Source organism: Seriola dumerili, unplaced genomic scaffold (genome assembly GCF_002260705.1).
Source record: "Seriola dumerili isolate Sdu_G_001 unplaced genomic scaffold, Sdu_1.0 BDQW01000147.1, whole genome shotgun sequence".
NCBI lineage: Eukaryota > Metazoa > Chordata > Actinopteri > Carangiformes > Carangidae > Seriola > Seriola dumerili.
Window position 1 is genome coordinate 1625492 of NW_019174402.1, and position 22783 is coordinate 1648274.

A 22783-nucleotide genomic window follows, 5' to 3' on the forward strand; every position below is an offset into this window, starting at 1 on the left:
TTGGACAACAGTGAAGATCTATGAAACAGAGGGACGCGATATATCAGGCTTGGATACACTTGAGAGAGTAGTCATTGCTGGTTTCTTTCTGTGGGATCTGTTGACATTTAACCTGACCTGCCAGATGGTTTGTTACACAGAACCATCTGGCCACCTGGGTAATTGACCAATTTTACAAAACTATATTAAATTTGTTGCTGAGAGGTGTTGCTAAGATGTAATCTCTTTCCATCAACAGAGCCATCGCTTTGTGGGAAACTGTTTGGAAAAAGGAAGATGATTGGACGAACCATCTGTCAATCACATGGCGTAGTAGGGGAGCGCCAAAGAGGAAACACAACATCAGCCTGCCACAGTCTGAGAAGCTTTAAAAGCTACTTAGCATGTCAGTACACGATTCTTGCCAGAATCTTTGTGAGGAAACGCTACGAATGAAAGGCACTGTTACGAATATCAAAACTGTTGCTTCTCCGCAGCTGCCTGTAGTCATAATAGTCCAGCTGCCTCGCAAGGTTAGTTGACATTAAGAAAAATATCAAGCTTATCCTTTAAACTCTATGAATGAATGATTCTTACAACAATCTTCTCTGGGTCTTGTAGTTAAATTAGCAAATTCTCAATTCAGTTGTTACAATCTTTACACATAAAAAACAAGACTTTTTCCTGAACCCCGAAAGGACTCTGTTGCTCTCTAGTGTTCAGTGCATTTAGTTAGACTGCAATATTTGCAGTATTTCTTTGCAACATTTTTCACAAAAAATGGCGATTGAATGTTTGTGAAAGTAAAAACATGGGAAGTAAACGTCTCAGAAATCCTGTCATATTTACCTCCACTTTAAACAACACTGAAGTCATACCCCTGTGGAGGTCGTCGTATTCCTTCACGAGCACAGGGAACATTATCATCAGAATTCACGTACCGCCACTTCAGAACTCATACACACAAACCCACGCAGATATCTATCTGGTTTCCACAACAACAAGCAGCAACCTGTCTGCCAGCTTTCTCTCTCTCTCTCTCTCTCATCTTCCCATTTTCTATAACTCTCTTGTCTGCTGTCTGTCTATCCCTTCTTCTCTTCCCTCTGTTCCTTCCATCTCCCTCTGGTCTACTTCCCTTCTCTCCCTCTAAAAGTCCATCGAGACACAAAGTGTTTTTCTGTTATCAGATGTTGTGCGTGTGCGTGCGTGTACGTGCTGAAGTCGAACAGCAGCTGCGTCCTTAATTTCCTTCTCTTCATCAGTCCCTCTATCTTACAATTGTGTATCAGATGCCACAAAAACAACTGCAATGAGGACAGGGGACAGATGAGAGAAGTACAGATCAGACCAACTGAAATAGTGTTGAAAGTTGTACTGGAAACTGCTGGTCCCCCATCTTCTCTGCCTCAGCTGTTATTTGGAAAGATAGCAAAGAAAAAGCTGGTATGATAAAATCATAGAAATTGCTTTCGAGAGATTTTTTTTTTAAAGCTGCGACAAAATGTAAATAAATATCTTGAACTGGGTTGATCCCCATCTCCAGCTTGTGCTGTTTGTGCAGTATGTGTGTGTGTTTGTCTACCACTGACTTCATTTATGTCTACAAGCAGGTCTAGGCTTTGAACAAATAAGGCTGAGCATACAGGCACACACATAATGTAAGGCTGGTGAATTGTGAGGATGCAATGAAGCAATTACTGTATAGAAAGTGAAGCCTAAGGCCAACGCCTCAGTAATGCACAAACTGGTGCATACGCACAAAAATAAATAAATAAATACAAGTTAGCTATTGCTCTAGGCTCATTCTTACAATCCACTGATGCTATTAAGAGGAGTTCTGTACATCCAGTACAGTAGAGGTGAAAGAAAGCTCAGCTGTGCCTCAACTATTTACACAAATTAACAAAACCCCACCAATATACAGTACTGGTATTAGTGTATGTCCTTACAGATATACAAAAAAATAATAATTCTGCACATAGATATTTAATGCTTAATAGACTGCATTTTTTAAACTTATATTTGCCCCTTTATTTTTCTTGATAATGTGTGACTCCTTACCTTGGTTGGACATTTACAATGACGACACAGAGGCACTAGTTCATATAAAAGTAACCAAACTGACAATTTGCTAAGCTCCATTCCCCTTAGTTACTGTTGCTATGTTAAGCTTTACACTCACACAGAGCTAACGGGGCTAGGTTTACCATCAAAATCTTACAAACTTTCAAAATAATGAGTCTCTAATTTCAGACAGTGGTGGGCAAAAGCTGCTTTTCATTTCTAGTTGTTTTTTGTCACCTGAAATTACAGCTGCTGCTAGCAGAGTTTATCAGTTGCAGCTAGCTAACTAAGCTAAAGTTTGGCCACAAGGTAATTGAAAAGGTACTTAAATATGCTCCTGGTAGCTGATATTGTGTTACAAGAAACAGAAATATTTGTATTGCACATTTTCCCTAGCTGGTCCTAGTGTTACAAGAGAAATGCATGAACAGACTGCTTCATTTTAACATAACACTGTTTAGGTGACATGCTAATGTTTGTAGCTTATGTTAGAGAAGATAAGCAGCACAATGTTTAACCCATACCCTGCATTTCTGCTTATGAATTTTTGGTTTTGGAGAGAGCGAAAAAAACGGATGCTAAGCTACTAAACAGATGCACTGAACGGCCAATTAGTCACTGAAAGTCATTAGGAATCTGAATCTAGTTTCTATTAGGGTAAAAGTACCTGCGGAGATTTTAACAATTAATCAAAATCTCTGTGGTGGGAGCTTCTTCTTTGAAACCTGAGTGAAAACTGTTTGAAGACTCATACAGCACTGACAACATGCAATCTATTTAAAACCCGCTATCATTGTGTGTGTTACTTGTGTGTGTAAGTGTATGTGTCACATCGCCCTTGGACATGGGCTTGAGGAATGTGTTGAGAGGAAGGCAAAACACTGGGTTGCCACAGCAACTACCCAAGGCCGGGGGAAACAGATGGGGGGGTGTCATCAGGAGACGAGGTGAAAGAAAAAAAAAAAAAGAGTGTGACAGAAGGAGTTGAATATATTGTAAGAGAGAAAGAAAGGGTGAGAGAGAGAGAGAGCGAGCTAAAGAGAGGATGCAAGCCAAAATGGGAGGAAGGAGAGTGAAAAAAGAGTGGGGGTTAATTTAAAGAATCTATAATACATTTAACATTAGCATAATCCACAGTTGCAAAAAATCCGTAATTTTTTTTTGAATGTATGAATAGGTGTCCCACTTTGGAGCTATTTTCCCCATCTTTTATTGGTGTGAGTAGGATGTCTCAAAGTCTTCTGGTTACTTTGAGGGGAAGTCAAATGTAGAGTGTAGTTTAAACACAGCTCAGTCTGGCCTGTTTCTGCTTCTTGTCCACTGTCACATTCCCTCCATTCTCTCTTAAATAATCAGCTTTCTTCCTCTTTCCCTCCTATTCTTTTTGCCTTTCCTGTCAACCACAATATGTCTCTCTTCTTTAGCTCTGTCTTTTATTTTTCCCTGACACCATTTTGTCATCCTTCACCTTTATACTTAGTCCTGAAACATATTTTTTCAACTGTAACTAGTTACTACACTAAACAATTCCTTTTTTTTTTATTAACAGTGTCTATTATACTAGAATACTATTAACTGTACCCTCCCAACCCAACTGTTGACCAACGATAGAGCTAAAGATTATGGTGTTAAGTAAACTGAAAACATAATATACAACATAAATCAGTTCACTTTCAAATTCTGAGTCAGTTTCCCTAACATTCCTCGCCTCTGCTGAGTGTTTTCTCCATAGCAACAGCATGCGAGGCTCATGGATTCGGAAAATATTGAGACCCATCTGCTAAAATGTCAGACGAAAAAAAAATTCCCAGACACAAAAAGGAAACTGGTCGCCATATAACATAAACCCATAGGATTGTTACATTAACTGTCAGAGTCCCCTTATTAAAAAATGGGAATACAGAATGAGGAGAAATACGTGAGGAAACCAGTGGCCCCTTCATCTCAACTCTATAATCGCAATGTGAAGGTGCAAACAAAACCCAAATGTAAACTCAGTATTTTTCTCCTGTTAGCTAACTTACCAGGTTTAGCTAGCTAACCAGTTTCAGCGCCAAGGAAAACTGCTGATGAGAGGAACTGCTGCACAGCTCAACACCTCTGATTAATGTGGCTGTGCACCCCGGAGTGAGAAAAGTTGTGATTTTGATGTGTAAAGTCAACTTTGAACAGTACATGTATATATTTTCCTTTATCCATGTTCTGGTGTAGTAATAAAAAAGCCACTATAATAACTCTGTGTAGCCCAAATGTGTGAAATACACACATTCGTTTTTTTCTCACTTTACTTCCATCCTTTTCACACTGTGACCACTCTCAGTGATATAATTCCATGTCTTTTATAAAGTTAGATCTAATGCTAGATCTCAGTGTGGGTCACTCCCATCAAATGGTTATGCAGCTCATTCTCTCACTCAGAACAGAAGGATATATGCATGCAGGAGGAGAGGGGAGGGGATGAGGCACATAACCTCTGACACATCTCCCATGAACACCTCATCAACTCACACACAGTGCGTTTTTTTTCTAAATGACTCTATAGCAACAGTAATCTGTCATGCCTCTGGCCCTTCCCTTCACCTCTGACTAGAAATGCAATACCAAGATATATTAAACGCAAACACATACACAAAAGGCAAGCACGCGCGCACACACACACACAGATATCATATCCTAATCAATAGGTGTACTGTTATTTCAGCCCTCTACTCTGAGTATCAATAGCTTCGTTGTGATTAAAAATATACTGTGCCTTTGGATAAGGTTAAAGCCAATGACACGTGTCTGTTAGTGTGGGTGTTTGTTAGTGTGGGTGTTTGTTAGTGTGTGTGTGTGTGTGTGTGTGTGTGTGTGTGTGTGTGTGTGTGTGTGTGTGTGTGAGAGAGAGAGAGAGAGAGAGAGAGAGAGAGAAATTTGGAGCCTCTTTTTCTCTGATATTCAAGAAAACTGGCTAAACAAGACCAACCTGTGACTGTTAGTCAGGTGAACGCTGCATTCACAGAAGTATCCAACTTGATCAAGACTCATCACATCATCATTAGAGCTGGGTTGAAAAGATTGATTTTCTAATTCAAATTGATCTTCATTTGAATAATCCAACATCGATGCATAAAATCCCGAGATTGATCTTTTAATATATGCTTTTTCTATGGCCTTTTCCTGTGGATGTGTGGAGCTGTAACCCTGTTAGACCTACGTGATCAGCCTCTTTGCGCAAAGAGATCTTGCCATGTGACAGATAAAAACATGGTAGACACAGCTCTAATGAAGGCAACAGCAAGAATGGTTGCATTTTAGATTTAAAAACTATGAAAACAGCATTGTTGGGCAAAACATCACCACAAGTCTGTTTATGTTGGCTGCTGGCTTCATATTGAAAAGTGGTAGAAACATTTAGCATATTCATAACTTGACAACTCCAGTGGCCTGAATTATGAGAAGTCTGGGATGTAAAACTGATGCACAGGCCAGGATAGATTGATATAATGCAACACTGTGTGTTCATCACAGTTACAGATCTAATTAACCTCTTCCCATTGCTCCGTATTGAGATAGAGCTGATGCTCTTCTGTGGATTAGACTCATAATTCTCAATTAGCGTATCATATATTGAACTTGTGTGCTTTAGGATTTAAAGGACTTAGAAGCATAACTAATTTAGATTGGCATGAGGGAATTTTGGCACGAGCATGACAGGGTTAGTTGGCAGCCATTCCCATTAACAACCGAATCAGTGCTGATGTAGACAGTTTAATAAATAAAGGACCCAAGGGTGATGAAGAGCCGACACTCAATAACAAAGTCAAAGTAGCTGCTCATGTTGAAGCCCAGCAAGGGGGAAAAGACTGTATAAATTATGCATTGTATAAATCATAAAGACCTTTAAATGTGACATAAAATCATTTGATAAAGTAATATTTTCAGAAAAGCATTCATCTCCTTTGCAACTTCAGTGACAGGGACGATACGTTTTCTGATTCTGTTTCATGTCTTCAATAAAAATAAAGTGTCACCATCACTGCATTTACTTTACTCTCCACACGTATCTTCTTACAAAATGTTCTACAAAGCATCTGAAAACGATCAATATGTTGCTGTTACTGCTGTGGATCGTAGTTTCTGCCTGAAAAATTCATGGTAAGCAACAAAAGAAACTCAGTGCTTTTCTCCTGAAACACAGCAGCACAATTTACATGTTTAACCAGTCAAAACTTCTAAGGTGGGGATCCATTGACATGAATCTGTTAATTCAAATCTAATAGCAAAGTATTAGACTGATTTTATAGAAAATGAGCACTAGTTGTGATAAGCACAAATGTTTCACTGTAACTTCTGATGCATAAAAAACAGTCTGTATCATTTCTTCATCAATGTGGGCGGAAAATGCTAATGCTGTGAAGATCTCACACCATCCTTCAGCTCTCCACAACTAACTAACTGTAACACCAGCTGTAACATGAACAACACCTTCCACCTACAGTACACTGCACGGTTATTGTACATATGTACACATGGGTCACAAATTAAAGGGAAACATGGAAGAACCAAGTAAGGGCCACTATGTGCCACCAGAACAGCTTCAGTGCACCTTGGAAATTGATTCTACAATTCTCTGGAGGAATGAACACCACTCTTCTTTGATGGTGGTGGAGAGCACTTACACTTCGGTCCAAAATCTCCCATAAGTGTTCAATTGGGTTGAGATCTGATGACTGTGAAGGCCATAACATATGATTCCCATCATTTTCACACTCATCAAACCATTCAGTGACCCCTCATGCCCTGTTGATGGGGGCACTGCCATCCTGTTTCTACACTCATATTTCGGGTTTGTCTCCTGTCTGTGCCCTGCACATACCCACTGCATGGACAAGCTAATGTGCATTTTAACTACAGTATTCTGCTGCATTGACCATGACAGATTCACTACAATTATAGTGACCCAATCAACATAATGTGATATTCTGTCGATCTCCGTAACGAGATGTATTTTTTCCCCAGGAGGTCAGAGCAAGGACCTGTAGCTGGAGGAGATTGGTTTCTTGCTCAGAGATACTTTGTCAAGGCCAGTGCAAGAGCTGGACTCCTGGTGCTTTGGTTGAAAGACAGTAACTCTGTGTAAAGCACACGGTGCCCTCTCCCTGAACTCCATCAGTTGTTATGGCATCTATCCAGTGGCTACTTGCTGCATTCAGGGACTGGAAGCTGAGCATTTGGAGCATTAGCTCAGTGGGTCATGCCGAGTGACATCTTCAATTAGCCTTATTCAGTTCACAGTTTTGGACTTGAGACTATAAACAATCTTGAGACATGTCCATCTGTGACAGTCTTGTTTCTGCCACATTTGAGTGTGACTGTATGTCATGAATTTGGTGATAATATTTGGAAAATGAATTGCACTGTACTGCACTGTATATGTCACTGTATGTGTATGTCATTCCAGTGTATGTGTGAGGCGGGCGTGTTTATAAAGCGTGTGGTCAACAAGTGCTGACCTTGCGTTCTTTGTCTCCATACTCCAGGCCCAGTGTATCCATGGCACGGACGATGGCAGCCAGAGATTGGATGGTGTTGCTGTAAACGACAGGCTTGTACTGCTTTACGTCGTCACCAGAGAAACCGTCCTCATGGATGATCCTAAACACACACAAATGCACACACATTAATCAATGGGTCAAGTACTTCGTGATTTTCTTTTTTTTTGTTCACACACAAAATAATATTGTAAAAATCCATTACATACTACTTATAGTACTTACTGGATTATTATTATATAGTATGTCATGAACAGAAAAGTCTGTATAGCCAAGTGTGCTAACCTGAAAATAGAGTAGGTATAGATACCAAATGTACTCATGTGTGTTGGGATATATTAAAAGGGTTGGGTAAATCAAGGCGGTGTTGGAAGAATGGAGGTGGGAGGTGAGAGAGAAACACAGGTGGTTGAAGGAGGGTTACAACAAAAACACAAAAGAAAGAGAGCAGGAAAGGAGGGAGGGAGGGAGGGTGGGTCCATAACCAGTAGGCTAAGCTGACATTTAGGAACAGAGTTCTAGCGGCAGCCTATCCTGCTGTTTTAAATGTCATGCTATCTTTCACTGCAGCTAACGCAAGGACACACCAGCAGACAGACTCAAAGACAGTTACACAGTTAAGCAGGCAGACAGATTGCACAGACGGACAAATCAGACAAAGTCAAACAGAGAGAAATGACAGAGAGATGGGCAGCCAAGAACAATACACAGGACACCAGAAAACAATTGCCTGATACACACAGACAGATACAGGTTGGGGCAACACTGTGAGGCAATTCAAATAGACAAAAAACCCACACATAAATGATTCAGGGTGAACAAGCCTTCTGTATAGAAAGGACTAAGGATCAAACACAGCTCCTTCTTGAAACAAATATATGCATCGCTATCACACTTACATTTATCTAGCTCTGTATCTATCACTAATTCTCCTGCATAAATGCCTCTCACTGTGGCTCTTCCCTCCTGAAACCTCCTGACACACCATAGAGATTAGCTGATGGGCACATCACCAACTCATCTCTATGTTGAAAGAAATATTGTTTTACCTCTCTGCCTATTACACATAAGCTAGACAGCCAATCACCCATCTAGATCTTAAAAAGAGCAAGCTTACTGACTTGATGCTAATGAGCTAGTGCCAAAGCTCTTCTGTCAGCACCATAAAAGTACCATGTTTTGACACCCAGCTTTACTTTTGAACAGACTAATCCAAAGAGTCACAGAGTCAGCCTTTCAAAAAGCTGAAATTTAGAAGTTAGCTATTCAGAGAAGTTTAGGACATGAGTGGAACTAAGAAGAAGCACAAGGCTCGTTCCAACACCACAGAGATCCAGGCACAGAGGCACCACTAAGAGGTTAATAAAAATAGTGGATATTAATTATCTTACATAGATTATTGTTGAAATTACAAAGCAACAACATGAAATTCTCAAAATGTTCGCTGGAACATTTTATTGGCATCTCTTCCTCTCAAACATGCACAAGCACACACGCACGCACACACACACACACACACACACACACAGTTCTCTGTCTCCAAAACACCTCAGAAGCTGCAGGCAGTGTAGTTAGTACTTAGCCACTAAACATCTGTATGCAAGTTTACGTGCGTGTGCATGAGCATGTTTATGTTGTGTGAGGGTGTGTGCGTGTGTGTTTGCGGTCTCGAGGACAGCACAGTCCCAGGCAGTGTAATGTTTCAGATCAATCAGGCAGCCTGCCAGTCCTGTATAAATACACCAGGCTTCTATTTACATCGGTGACTTTCACACAGCGGGCCAAAGCACAGATCTATACACTGGAACGAGGACAGATAAATGGCTTATTCCTATCTGTATCATGTGCACATCAGCTAACAAGTCCAACAAAACTCCACAGTGTGATCAAGTATGGGTGGGTGTATACCGCATCACAGCAGAAAACAGATACCTACATTTTTTGTAGCTCTATATGTGCTACTCTGGCTTTACTCTTCGCTCTCTTCTCTCACTCACTCTTAATGACTTGCCAACCAGACACTTTTTCTGAAAGCCTTCCTTCCATCTTTCCTTGCACCACAGAGGTGAAACGAGGACAAGCATCCAATTAAAAGAATTGGATGCCTCAGTCTCTGCAGAAACAGTGTGTTGAGCTGAAGATGCCAAGAAAGAGGGTGATACTTGCTTCACAGTAACATGAAATGCTTACCGAAGAAAATAGAACCAGGCACCTCTGGAATCTGGAATCCCAGTACTTTAGCAATCTGTCTTTCTAACGTGAGACGACGTGATATACATCAACCTGCTTGCTAGGATAATGACAACATCTGTGTGCAATTTCAACATATTTTCTGAACCTGGTGTGGAATTTTAACGCTTCTATACAAGCTATAACTAGTTCAAGTAGAAATCAGTGTGGGAGAGTTGATGGACAAACACAACAGAATCATTACCGTCTTCCTCAAAACTTAATACTATTACCCTCATTAACCCAGGAAGAGTCAAAAACAGAGGATACAGAAATTCGATTACGCAAAGATTTCAGATTAGTGTTGTAGCAAGTGTTGTTAGAGGTGTATCGCAGACTTGTTTTTCTTGTATGCGAGTGTGTGTGTGTGTGTGTGTGTGTGTGTGTGTGTGTTGGGTTGGCCGGCCTGCTGACGTGAGCTTTCATGCATGAGGACCTTTTCTCATTACCCACTCTCCAAGCCCTTCTGTCAGCAAAGAGAGAGCACTATGTGTGTGTGTGTCAGTGTGTATGCGTGCAATTTCTCATAGCTTTGGCACAATCCCCACAGTGACCTGAAACATAGTTTAGTTTCACACTGAGCCAGACAGATGGACAGAGAGACAGACATATGGGCAATTTAACCACGACATTATTCCATGATATCATTGTATGGCTGCCATTTTGGAGGCCAAATAGCAGTGTAATGACAGATGTCAGCAAGCAATCAAAATCACATTAAGTGATCAGTATTTGTGGTGCTCCCCTGTAATGCTCTATAAAAATTGATAATCACTATATTTGATATAACAACTCTAACTTTGTCAAGTTTAAACTTCATTTAATCTTTGTTGGCTGTGTGAAATTAATCTAATTGACTACAAAGAGAGGTACCTTTGGATGCAGTTCCATAACTGGCCTTTTAATCTCAATTGCTCATGCCACTTCTAATGTGTGTTACTGCTCAGTAGTGAGGCAACAAGTGTGTTTGGGTGCTTTGGTGGCTTGATTAACAGGCATTACACCTGATTTAGTTGGCTGGCACATGCTCAATCCACCTCTCCAGTCATGTGGCCAAACATGTAAGTAATTACTTAACCATTGAAGAAAGGATACAGCGATCTTCAGAGAGAGAAGACTGGAGCACGCTGTTTGATTAGCAGCCTTTAAGTCTTTAATTTTGAGAACAGACCATGTGTTTCAACACCACTGTGTCTTTATCAGAGTCAAAGAGGACAAACGCATCAGGCAAACATATATATTCAACCTGGGTTAGGCGTACATTGGGGAGATGGTAGAACAAGAATTTAAACCTATTGGATAAAAGATACAAGGGCTGGCACCGCCAGAGCCAATGTGCTGATGCCACACCCAGATAACGGGTGTGCTGCACTCTTTTCTTTGCTACTTTGCATCTGATTCAGCTGGAAGATGTGTGGAGATTGTCACAGCAAATTTAATTTCCCAAATAGACAGCAAGTTCTCTGTCTTAAATTTTAAAGGGCTGGTTCACAATTTTTAAAGTCTGTCTCAAAACAATAGTCATATGAGCATTAAAACAGATTCACCATTCCTCCCGGACATTAAAACATTCTTTTGAAAGAGGTTTCAGTGTGAGTAATGGGCCAGGATAAAATCAACAGTCCTTAAAAGAAGCTGAAGCCAATATGAGCTGTAGCAAGGGAAAACACAAACATTTTGGAAGATATCTACTTCATTTGTCTAACTCAGATTTTGTCTTCCATCACTTATATGGGAAGCACTTTAGAAAAGGAATCTCTTAATGGCAGCATGAAGAAGAAGAATGATTACAGCAAGAAAAATCAGTTTCAAGTCTAATGTAGGCACCTGACTTGAAAAACTGCCGTCCTTTAATACTCGATTTTTATCCTGAGATCTTTCTCAAAGTGTCTCACCATCAAATATAATTCATTTAAATTTTTCCCTGCTGTGAGCAGCTCCTCTATTTCCTATCTGCATTGCATTGTGGGAGAATAGAGACCATCAACAGTACATTTAAAAATTTGGCCATATTGAGTATGCATACTGTCTGGGATTGGTAGAATTCATTATGTCACATTTCCTGTGTGAACAAACCACAAAGTCGAAACCTGCTTATAACTAGTATGTCATGAATTTGTCACACGTGTGCTTTGGGTTTTCAGTAACTAACAAAGAAGGTGAAGCACTAATCACTGAAGAGCAGTATTCATCACTTTATTGGTCAAGGATATCGTTTTATCCCTTGGATGGTGAGTAAAGAGCACCAGCCCTATTCTTCAAAACATCAGGATATTCCAGCGTGTTTGTTTGTTCAGCAATGCAGCTGCCTTTAAGGGGTGCACTGGGGAGGAAAATGATGTCCATTTCAACAGATATTAGCGTCAGCCTGCGAGCTAAAACAGCCACGCCAATTGGCCAGCTTATATGCAATTAAGTAATGACAACCACTCTTCAGTACCAGTCTGTGTCAGTCTGCGGGACCTGGTGTGAATCAAACCCTTCAAAAACACCCTCATACATCATACAGTATGCGTGATGTCACAGAGTCTGAGTCCAGATTTTTCTGCACTTTGTGACAAAGGCAGGTCAGTAAAGTAAAAAGGTAAATAAATTTAAAAAATTTATGTTTTTTTTTTTCTATCACAAAATGACCTTTACAATAAAGATTTATCAACAACAACAAAAAAAAAACTGGAATCAAGTTGAACTGAAATCAAGTTCCCCTAAAATGTAGAAGGAGCATCTTTTGTATGAAGGTGACTTTGTGGCTCTCCTGACAGCAGACGGACTGACAGACAAAAGCTTAAAGCTGTGGCATTTACATTTAATCTAATCTAAAGCTAAAGGATATTACTACTAAGTGAATTACAATACACAGCAGTACAGAAGGTCAGTATCTCCAACTACCATAAACACAAACTGCAGATAACAAAACACACACACACACACACACACACACACACACACACACACACACACACACACACACACACACACACACAGTATCAAACACAACATGCTGGTCCTTCTCCTTTCTGTCTCCCATTATCCCCCACACTCGTATTTTTATCCTCACACCTACTCATGTGAACACGCACAAACACAAAGCCTACACACTGCACTGTGCAATTAGGTCTTTATCTATGTTTTGCATTGTTGCTAGCTGCCACTGTTTGTCCTGACACAACCACACACACACACACACACACCCACCCACACACACACACACACACACCCACACACACACCCTGGGATAACTTCTTTATCGCTATGCTGTACATCCACTTACTTCATGGTCTTTGTCGACAGAGCTCTTAGTCATGATAAAGTGCACGCTGACCAACTCCTGTCAGCACTGTCGGACAGAGTTACTAATAGAACGTATGTGTGCGTATGTGTGCGTATGTGTGCGTATGTGTGCATATGTGTGCGTATGTGTGTGTATGTGTGTGTGTGTCTGTGGAGAGTGTTGGAGCAAGTGCAAAGAGGAGAAACGGGGGATAACAATGTGATGGGTGATAATGGGTATGAAAGAGAGCATGAAAGGAGAGGGAGATAATCAGAAAAAAGAAACTATAAATAACTGAAGGTGTCAGTAATACAGCCCCCACTCTGACTGACACACACACACACACACACACACACACACACACACACACTAACTGTGAAATTCAGGCATCAGCTGCTCTGTCATCTGGCTCCACTCACTTGCCATCACACCTTGAGGTCAAGCAGCAGCATCCTGAGGACACACACTCACACACACACACACACCTCCATGCCCTCAGCTCTATTTTTTTGTCAAATCGGAAATAACCTATTTTTTAAGCCATGACAGTGAAATGGCTCTAGGGATGGTCAGTCAGTCAGTCCATCAGTTTAGTCAAAACTGAAATATCGTAATTATTGGATGGATTACCAATAAATTCATTATGGATATTGATGGTGTATTGACTATTCATCTTGACCTGTGTAGTTTTCAGTAAAATGCCATTAAGTACGTTTCCAAACACCTGTTTTATGCACATTTTCCAATTTGTGCATTAAAAAGCAGAGTGGAAATGCTGAAAACTCAAAAACAACTCAAAGTATCTGACTTGAAAACTGGGTCAGTCAATAAAAGCTAAATGTGTCAAAGCACAATGAAAACAGGCTTGGCAAAGAAATAATAACGTACAATAAGCATACGACTTAAACGTTCTATGAATCCTCTGCTCCACTGAAGAGATGAGTGATGAGTAATATGTAATATCCCTCAAATCAATACGTGAAACAAATATATGCTGATTAAGTAGCTGATAAAATCCTGCTCTTTGTATTGTATAACACTGGATCAATGAACTCATGCTAAGCACTTAAATGTATAATTTAAGTGAAAAAACTAAAATTACAAGTAAGGAAAAGAATCCTTCCTGCAAGAAAAAGCCGAAGTCTTTGACTCTTGTGCCCCTCCTACTAAGAGCAAGTACAATGTCAACAAAGCCACAATATTTCCACAGTGACAGGTAGATTAGGAGTTTCCTCCCTTGTTCAGTGTTTCATGCTAACAATGTATCCCCTACTGGAGAGGAGTCGTTCTGGCTCCAGGTTTGGTCATGTGCTGATGGAGTGTTCTCGTGCCAAGGGACACAGACTGCCTCACTCTAGTTCAGCTGGGATGTTAGGAGCTGCACACACATGCGTATTAACCCAGGCAGACAGGAGAGCAGAATAATTACAGTTCAGTATTACATCTAGGAAGACCTCATTAAATCTATCTGCCATTATCTCTCTGTTTCACTGTCACATGTTATCTCTATCTGCCTCTCTCTTCTGCCAGGTCCTCTTTCATCCCGTATTACTCCTGTGTCCTCCCTCCCTCTCTCTCTCTGTAAATTTTTTACCTAACATCACACTCGTTCTCTGTCAGTCTGTCCCACTCACTTACACATTCTCTTTCACTCCTTCTCACTCCTCATCCCTAATTATACCTTCTTCGTTTTTACCCCTCTCCTTCAGCTTCCTTTCCTTTTCCATTTGCAATTAACTATTAATTAAAAAACACAGTGTTGATGCACGACACACCCTTTTTCTCTCCCCAGTGGTTGATCTCTACGGGGAAACACAAATGCACGAGCACACACGCACACAGGTGCTCACCTGGCAAAGCTGCACAAAGAGTCACGCCCAAAACTTTGCACTGAAGCCTTGAAACTCAGTTTCAATCTGTATTTTTCAATGAATATTTTCATGTTGACTACATTCAAAATCTTTCTTTTTGGCTGGAACCCCCCATAGATGCATTCGTCTCTCCACTGTACTTCTGAATTCACAGGACTAAGCTTATTAAATATTCAGCTCCTATGCAGATACTCCCATCAGAAATCACTGTTTGGTAATCATGAGTGAATAAAATGTAAACCTCCGTCCAGTATTTTTTGTTGGCTGGCTATCGATACAGCTGCTGACATTCAAGGCCATATAGTATGTGGTCGAATAATCAAAACCATTTTGTGACTGCAGCCTCATCCAGTCACAGCACCATGTGCACTATGTGCACACTCACTGGTAGATTGATGGACGAAGGCTGGTGGAGGGAATAAGACAGACAGAGAGAGACAGAGAGAAGTAAGGCCACAGGTTTAATCAGGTCATCCTATACAAGGTCGAAATGTAATTATTCAGCTTTCCTGTCCTCCCCTGCGTCAATATTAATTACTTACTTCTAGGGATTCAAATAGCAACCAAGGAAAGCCCAGTCATCTAGCAGAAACAAAGGGGGAATGGGGCCTTCCTGAATTCCAGCAGCCAGAAAGATGGTTCTGGCCTGGCTGAGGCCCAGCAAAGCACTTACCGGAGACTAAGAACTTCGAAATTTGAACAAAAAAATCTAATATTCAATCTGGAATCATCTGTTCAAATTCAGTTGATCTGAATGAATTGCATGATTGCTCTAATTTGTTCCATTTTTCATTAGCCATGCTTGCAGCATAGTTTTGTGGAAGTAAAGTTGGCCTTTTAGTAGGTCCATCACTTTGGTTCAGGCCGAACGATCTCTGACTGAACTATTGGATGGATTACAATGAAATGTGGAACAGATATCTGGATGAATCCAAATTACTTTTCTAGTAACATCAACCAAAGGACAAATTTTCATAGAGAAGCAATTCTACTGACTTTTGCCATCCCCTGATTTTTCATCATGGTTTTTGTCGTTTTGAACGAAACCTCTCAACAGCTATTGGACAAGTGGACTGACATGAAGTTTTCCATCAACATTCATGAATGGATGGGTGGTCTGTCATCACTTTGGTGATTCCTCAACTTTTAATCTAGTGCCATCATCATGCAGCTTCAGCTGTACTTTCTGTTTAGTCCTAATTAGCAGATGTTAGCATGCTAACACACGATACTATGTAATACCTGCTGAATGTCAACATGTTAGCATTTTTATTGTAAGAATGGTGCCGTGCAAGCGTTAGCTTTTAACTCAAGGTGCATCTTTGCAAACTCACATAATCCATGGGGCTGCTGGAGACAGCCCTCTAGAGACCTTCTAGTGATCTAATCTATTATGTTCTATCGTCTTCTATATATTCACTGAAAAAGACACATTATGTCAGTATTAAAAATGATAAAGACACTAATCTATCCATCTACTTCCCTTATTGACCGAATACCAAAATGGAATTTAAGAATCATATCAATGCTAAAAACGTGACTTTCTAGATTTACAGAGTAAACAGAAAAATACGAACACCTGTGTGATGTAATGTGGAGCACATTATTTACATACTATATATGGAGAGGGGAAAAACAACAATAAATCCAATAAAAAAAAAAATCACAAATGCCACTGGAATAATTCTTATATGATTAAACCAACCTCTCTCTAAGACTCTAATAGTCAAAAAAAGTGTCAAACAACAACAAACAAATCACAAAAATAGTATTTATTACAGAACTGCTGTATAGATTCTATAACCCTTCTGTCCAAACTTTGAAGTGATACAAGCACAAAAATAGACATGCATTCAATATACACTCTTCCAGCTAAAAACCCAGCCACAGTCCCCATCAGCTGACTGTATATCAGCTGAGTGTGGTCACTGTAACAAGACTCCATTGTCTTGCACAGTGCTGAAATCTGCCAAATAGGTCTAACACAAAAAAACACTCACTCACACAACCACATCAACATATGCACACAGACAAAAGCACGGACTGAAAAAACACACTCTCAGTTGTGTATAAGTGTAGACACGCGCGCGTGCGCACGCACACACACAGATTCCCCCCACAAAAGACCTTTGTTTTTTATAAGAAGCCCCGATTAGCATGCGGACCACACACACATTCATATTGACCTGGTCTCATACAACTGTGCAAACCAAGAAAGAGATGGCTTGGAGCAAAAACAGCCTTTAATATAATAAAAAAAGTAAATGGGGTAGAGAACAAGCAAAGAAATGAATGTAAAGAGAGAAAGAAGAGTTAACAGTTATCACCAGTGACTAAACAGCTAATGTGCTCAGAAGACAGAAAACATATTGTATGATTATTGACAGGCTCAGACAGGAAGTCCACACCTAAAAATCTGGGATACTGTTGAAGAGCTGTGACTGCATGAAGGTTTTTGTCTCCCAAGCATTAATCATTTTCAGAGGGAAGAGGGGTTTTAGGACCGATACAGATCATCAGTTTAAACGTCATGAGTATCAGCTTATGGATCCTGCACTGAAACATTTTTGCAGAAGGCTCCTGCACAAGACACCTGGAAGAAGCAGCATTTAATCCAACATACTATGAATTTGTACAATTAACTTTATGCAGCCAGCTACATAATTAAAATCCTGCTTATATGTTAGCACATCAGCGGTATTAATCCAACACTATACAATATAATTATATAAAGCTGACAGAGCCAGTATAATGAGTATTTTTTTTCCAACACTGAAAAGATAAATGCATACAGAGCTCAGTTTACAGAGCATACTTCAAGGGTTCTGGGTCGCTATCTGGGTAGCAGTCACATGTTCAAGAAGGAGAGTGTAAAAGGAGTCTGTGCACTGATTAGTGTTCTCAGTTATGTTTGTTTGACAAGATATAATCTAGCCATGCCACTACACAGAGTACCAATTGTTCTCTGTTTAGTCTGTCCCGACTAAACAGACCTAGCTTGCTAGCTAGCTGTCTGAAGAGGTCAGACAGTTTCTTTCCCATGTGTGCTAAAACTGATTGGTTGCTGATGTGGGCTCTCTCCTTAGTTGCAGTATCTGGTAAAAACAGTCCTCAGGGAACGACATACAATATCAATGAAGACTATTCATAGTCACTATAGTCATCCAGATTATAGGATAAAAAAAAATTAATCCAAAAGTCTCCATCATTTCCTTTAAGAGCAACATAGAAAAGGCGCAGCCTGCTGTGGATTTAGCTCTATGGGTGGAGCCCATCAATCCAAATCATGCAGTGATGTTGATGTCAAGATGATGCCTGGAAGACTGATGGTGGGAAGCACCTCAACAAAAACAGGTGTAATAAACTTATGGATCATCCCCTCATCATTGGTCATACAGATGTGGTTCTGGTCAATAGTAGTGTCCAGACGGCAACACAGTCTGGGGTGTATTATAAAAAAGACCTCTGGCAATAGTGATATGTTTTCAGTGAAAAAGAGCTGCCTCCCGACTTTACAAATATATCTGCAAATGCTGTATTTGTGTCACAATCTTTAATTGACACTGTTGAACTTTTACACCTCAAACAAAACATTTTCATCATTTTGATGTTCACAATATCCTTTCAGCAGAATTATTTTAGAGAAGTTGTCTAAAAGCTTTCTAAAAGTTGTGTAGAAGTACAGAGAGGCGCAATGCGTGAAAAACACAGTGTGGAAATTTGTATCATGTGGAAAGAAGGACTGAAGAAAACAGAAGAACATGGTAAATGAGGCAAGTTCGAAAGAGTTGACAAAATGAGATGAAAAAGGAAGGAACCATTGGAAGTTTCTTCATTTGAGATAACTGCTGTGTGTCTAAGTGTGTATGCTCTCATAAAGTTTTGTTACTTGACATTAAATTTAAAGTCGTCCGGCTTCCTATTTACAAGATGCAAATGGGATTCAAACACTAAATGCACACACGCTGTTACTGAAGAGTGCTTGGACGTGCTAGCGGGCACATGCACACACGCAAACACAGCTATCACGATGCCTTGCTGTTATTTCACAGCTCACTGAGGCAGCCAATCAAATCATTCCAGTGATGAGCACACCCAGGGCTATATTTAACCAATGAAGGGTGACTATCTGGCTGACAGACTGTTTCAGATGACCAGTTACAGACTGTCTCTTCATGCAAGAACTGAGTTGGTGCCAACATGAGTCCCCCTCCCTCGTCCCCCGCCTCCTCTCTCTTTTTTTTCCATGTTTTCTCTCCTTCGGTCCAATCATCCCAGGAAAAAGAGGCTAATAATTATCAACGAGAACAGAGTCCAGGAGTGGAGCGCCCTTTGCACTCTGTCCTTGACTCCTCATCTCTCTTTGTCACTTCCTCTAACTTGCTTGATAGGTGAGAATATGTTCTTCCACTTGGCAGTCTCTCTCTCTCTCTCTCTCTCTCTTCTTGCTCAAAATGGCTTCGCTTCCCTCCTCTTACCTCCCCAACCTCATTCACACTCATCCTCCCTCCTCATATCGTACTTCACCCTCCTCTCTACTCTCCTGTTTCTTTTCACACTCCCACATCACTTTGCCCTCCGTAGGAAAAAAAATTGAATTTTTCTCTGTGGTTGCTTCCGCTGGGTGTCCGTGTTACTCCCCTCCCTATTTCCTCTTCTCACTTCTCTCCTCATACATCCCTATGTTCTTCATTACTCCTCTCGTCCCATCCTTACTTTCACCACTTCAAACTTGCTATTTTCTCCCTTAAGCTCAGTCCTTTCTATCCCCACTTGCGGACTGCTCCCCTCTTTCTTTCTTTCTATACACTGGGCATTTGTTTTCCTTCATTAAAACTCCCTCTCTGTCTCCCTCCATCTATAACTCCCCTCTCCCTCTGCCTCTCTGCACAAAACACCACCACCTTTTTTTCTCCATCAGTCTTCCCTTCCCCCTTTTATTCTCCTCTTCTGAGGCTTAAACCTAATTATCTCCTGTTCTAGGGAAACCACACACACACACACACACACACACACACGGTGGGAACAGCCTGTGGGAAGCAGTGCAGCCGTGAGGGACGGGCAGCGTTTGTTCTCCCTTCGGCCAGTCGCCTCTGATCATGTCAACAGGGCACAAACACACACACACACACACACACACACATATACACACACACAGACACACACACAGACACACACACAGACACACACACACACTGTAAGAGAAAGTCTAAGATGAAGAAAGAAAATGAGAGGTATTGCATGTTATACGCATAAGCAATGACTGATGTCTCTTTGCTCACATTTTAAAACAATGACATGTTGCAGCAATGAAGTAATCATTTTTAGTAAATCCACCCATCAACCCATTAGCTATACCTTTTCTCTCTCATCTTTGAAAGTAATGGAGGTGACACTTAATTTCTAGTAAATATTCTATAAATACAAAATGAATACAAATATGAAACAAATACAAATAGCCTAACCACAACCTAAAGCTCCAACCTTTCAGTAACCAAGAAGCAAAACAGAATGTATGAAACAGCCTTCTGATATAAGACTGGAACTGGACAACTTATTCTAAACACCTTTTACAACCATCTTCAAGAGACCTGCCTGCAGGCAGGGAAACCCGAGGTGGGACCAGCTAAGGCAGTGACTGAACTTTCTAAGTCAAATACTTACATATAGCACCTCATAAATAAATAACAGCCCTGTCAAAAGAATACTGCATAATCAACTAACCAAAAGTCTTGATTGGTTGCGACACAGTTAGTAGACAAAAGACAGCTTTGTGGGTGAAGAACAGCAGACAAACATTCGAAAGAAGCATCAAAGTGGTGGAAAGATATGAATCACAACTTCCAGTCAGGACTTTCACAATAAAATCAGAGCGGAAACAGGTTGCATTTCGTGATTCAGATTGTTGATTGCGATTCTACCCAAAACGATTGTCAAATGATCTTTTGGCCAAATCGCCCATCCCTAACCTGAACTACAAATCCACATTGTTGTGCGAGCAAGTGGAGGTAATCTCTATTGCTGCTTTTCAGCACCTGTAAACTGCATGTATCCTATCACATCTTGATAGGATACATGCAGTTTTATATGGGTTTATAGACTGTTAATGATTGAAAGAGAAATTACCTGGAGATTTTATAAGGTATAAAAGATGTTATGACTCCTCTGGCTATCATGTGGCTTAGAGAAGTCATGAAGACTCATTGGGCTCACTTTTCAAGGTGTCTGGCCCTCTCTGACGCCTCTCTGGTTTACATTAACAGCTGATATCAACACAGAGAGTGGGAATCAAGCTCAAATTTTCAGGTTTTTTAAAGTAACAGTACATATGACAAATCTTATCCTTGTCTTTATTTTCCTATTACTTCATTACAACAACTTTGTAATGGGAGGGGGCTACACTTAAACCCACCACTGGGTAGAACCTCTGATATTTTCTCTTACTTTTTAGTAGTTGTGCGTATGAAATATGAAAATATTACTACGTTAAATTGTTTTTCTCACACACTCACACATACACTGAGCACTGCTGGAGAGGTCAGTTTGGCAGCTGGGCAGCGAGAGAAACCTTTGCACACGCCTAAACACACACAGGCTCCATAAACAGATGGTGTCTCCCGCACACACACACACACATACACAAATGCACAGCAAGCTCTGTGCACAAGAGAGAGATATGTTGTTCATACATGACCAGGTCCCTTGGGTTGGGCCCCAAATATTACACTCAGTGATATTAGATAATAAATAATAGATATATGTATACACATATACACACACACAATCTATTCATTCACACGTTTCTCTTTTCTTTAGATTCCCTTTCTGCACGGTCATATATTACATCTGCATCGTACACATCAATTCGTCATCCCCTTCCTTGTCTTACAAATGTAATCCTACATTAGACCAAGCTGTGGCTTCCCACCTTGATGATTCACTCATCCATAAACAACTGTAACCCACTCTCTCTCTCTCTCTCTCTCTCTCTCTCTCACACTCACACTCTCACTCACACACACACACACCACAGTGCACTTGTGCTCCCAAGAGATTTGTTATCAGTGCTTTGTCATGAGTTATTGCATCATCTAATAAACTGTGTTTCAAAGAAGTTTTGTCAGACACATGTACAGTCTGGTAAATGATTTTAGCCAGAGCACATTTCAAACAAAATTTCCTTGAAGAGCCTGTAGAATGGACTCAAAACTACCAGTCTTTATTGTGAGCATAGCTGCAATACCTTTCCACTGTACCGTACAGAGTGGTAATAGACTCTTTACTTCCACTTACTGAGATCACGCGCACAGCTGTGACACACAGTGAAACTCAATATACACACCATAAAATCTAAATCTAATCCACTCGTCTCTGTCTCTCTCCGACTCTCGCTGACAAAAAACACGCACACACAATTGGTCACTTGAGCACGCCCCAGATGTTCAAAGCACTGTGAAAGAAAATGCAGTAAGGGCTTTCCACTCCTCTGATGCGGTTCCGGAAATAGCCAAGAGTCTCTGAACGGAACATAAAGGCTTCCCTGGCAGGGCGCTGTCCACCACTTGAAAAGCTGCTTCCCTCTCTATAATATCAGATGCCCTTTGTAAAGAAATACAAACACTAGAATTTATTGTGGAAAACTACTTTTGGGCCTCAAATAGCACAACTCAAGAACTTATTCCAGTTTGGAAGACTTTTGTATTTGCGGTTTTGAAAACAGAAAAGGTGTCTCTCCTATCCTAAAGTATTTACAGTATCAGAACCAGTTTCATCATCTCATCCATTAGCATTAGCTAGAGTAGCTTGTAGACTGTAACCAGACAACACACACA

The 22783-nt window shown here is 40.5% G+C and overlaps 1 protein-coding gene across 2 annotated transcripts in view; it reads right to left on the bottom strand.

Annotated features, from left to right (window-relative positions):
- LOC111225196 (guanine nucleotide-binding protein G(o) subunit alpha) overlaps window positions 1-22783 on the bottom strand; it is an 81553-nt gene that overhangs the window by 54796 nt on the left and 3974 nt on the right. For both annotated transcript variants that reach the window (XM_022749923.1, XM_022749922.1), the window contains exon 3: window positions 7542-7683. In XM_022749923.1, coding sequence (XP_022605644.1) covers window positions 7542-7683 — 142 coding nt within the window. The remainder of the gene's footprint in view (window positions 1-7541; window positions 7684-22783) is intronic.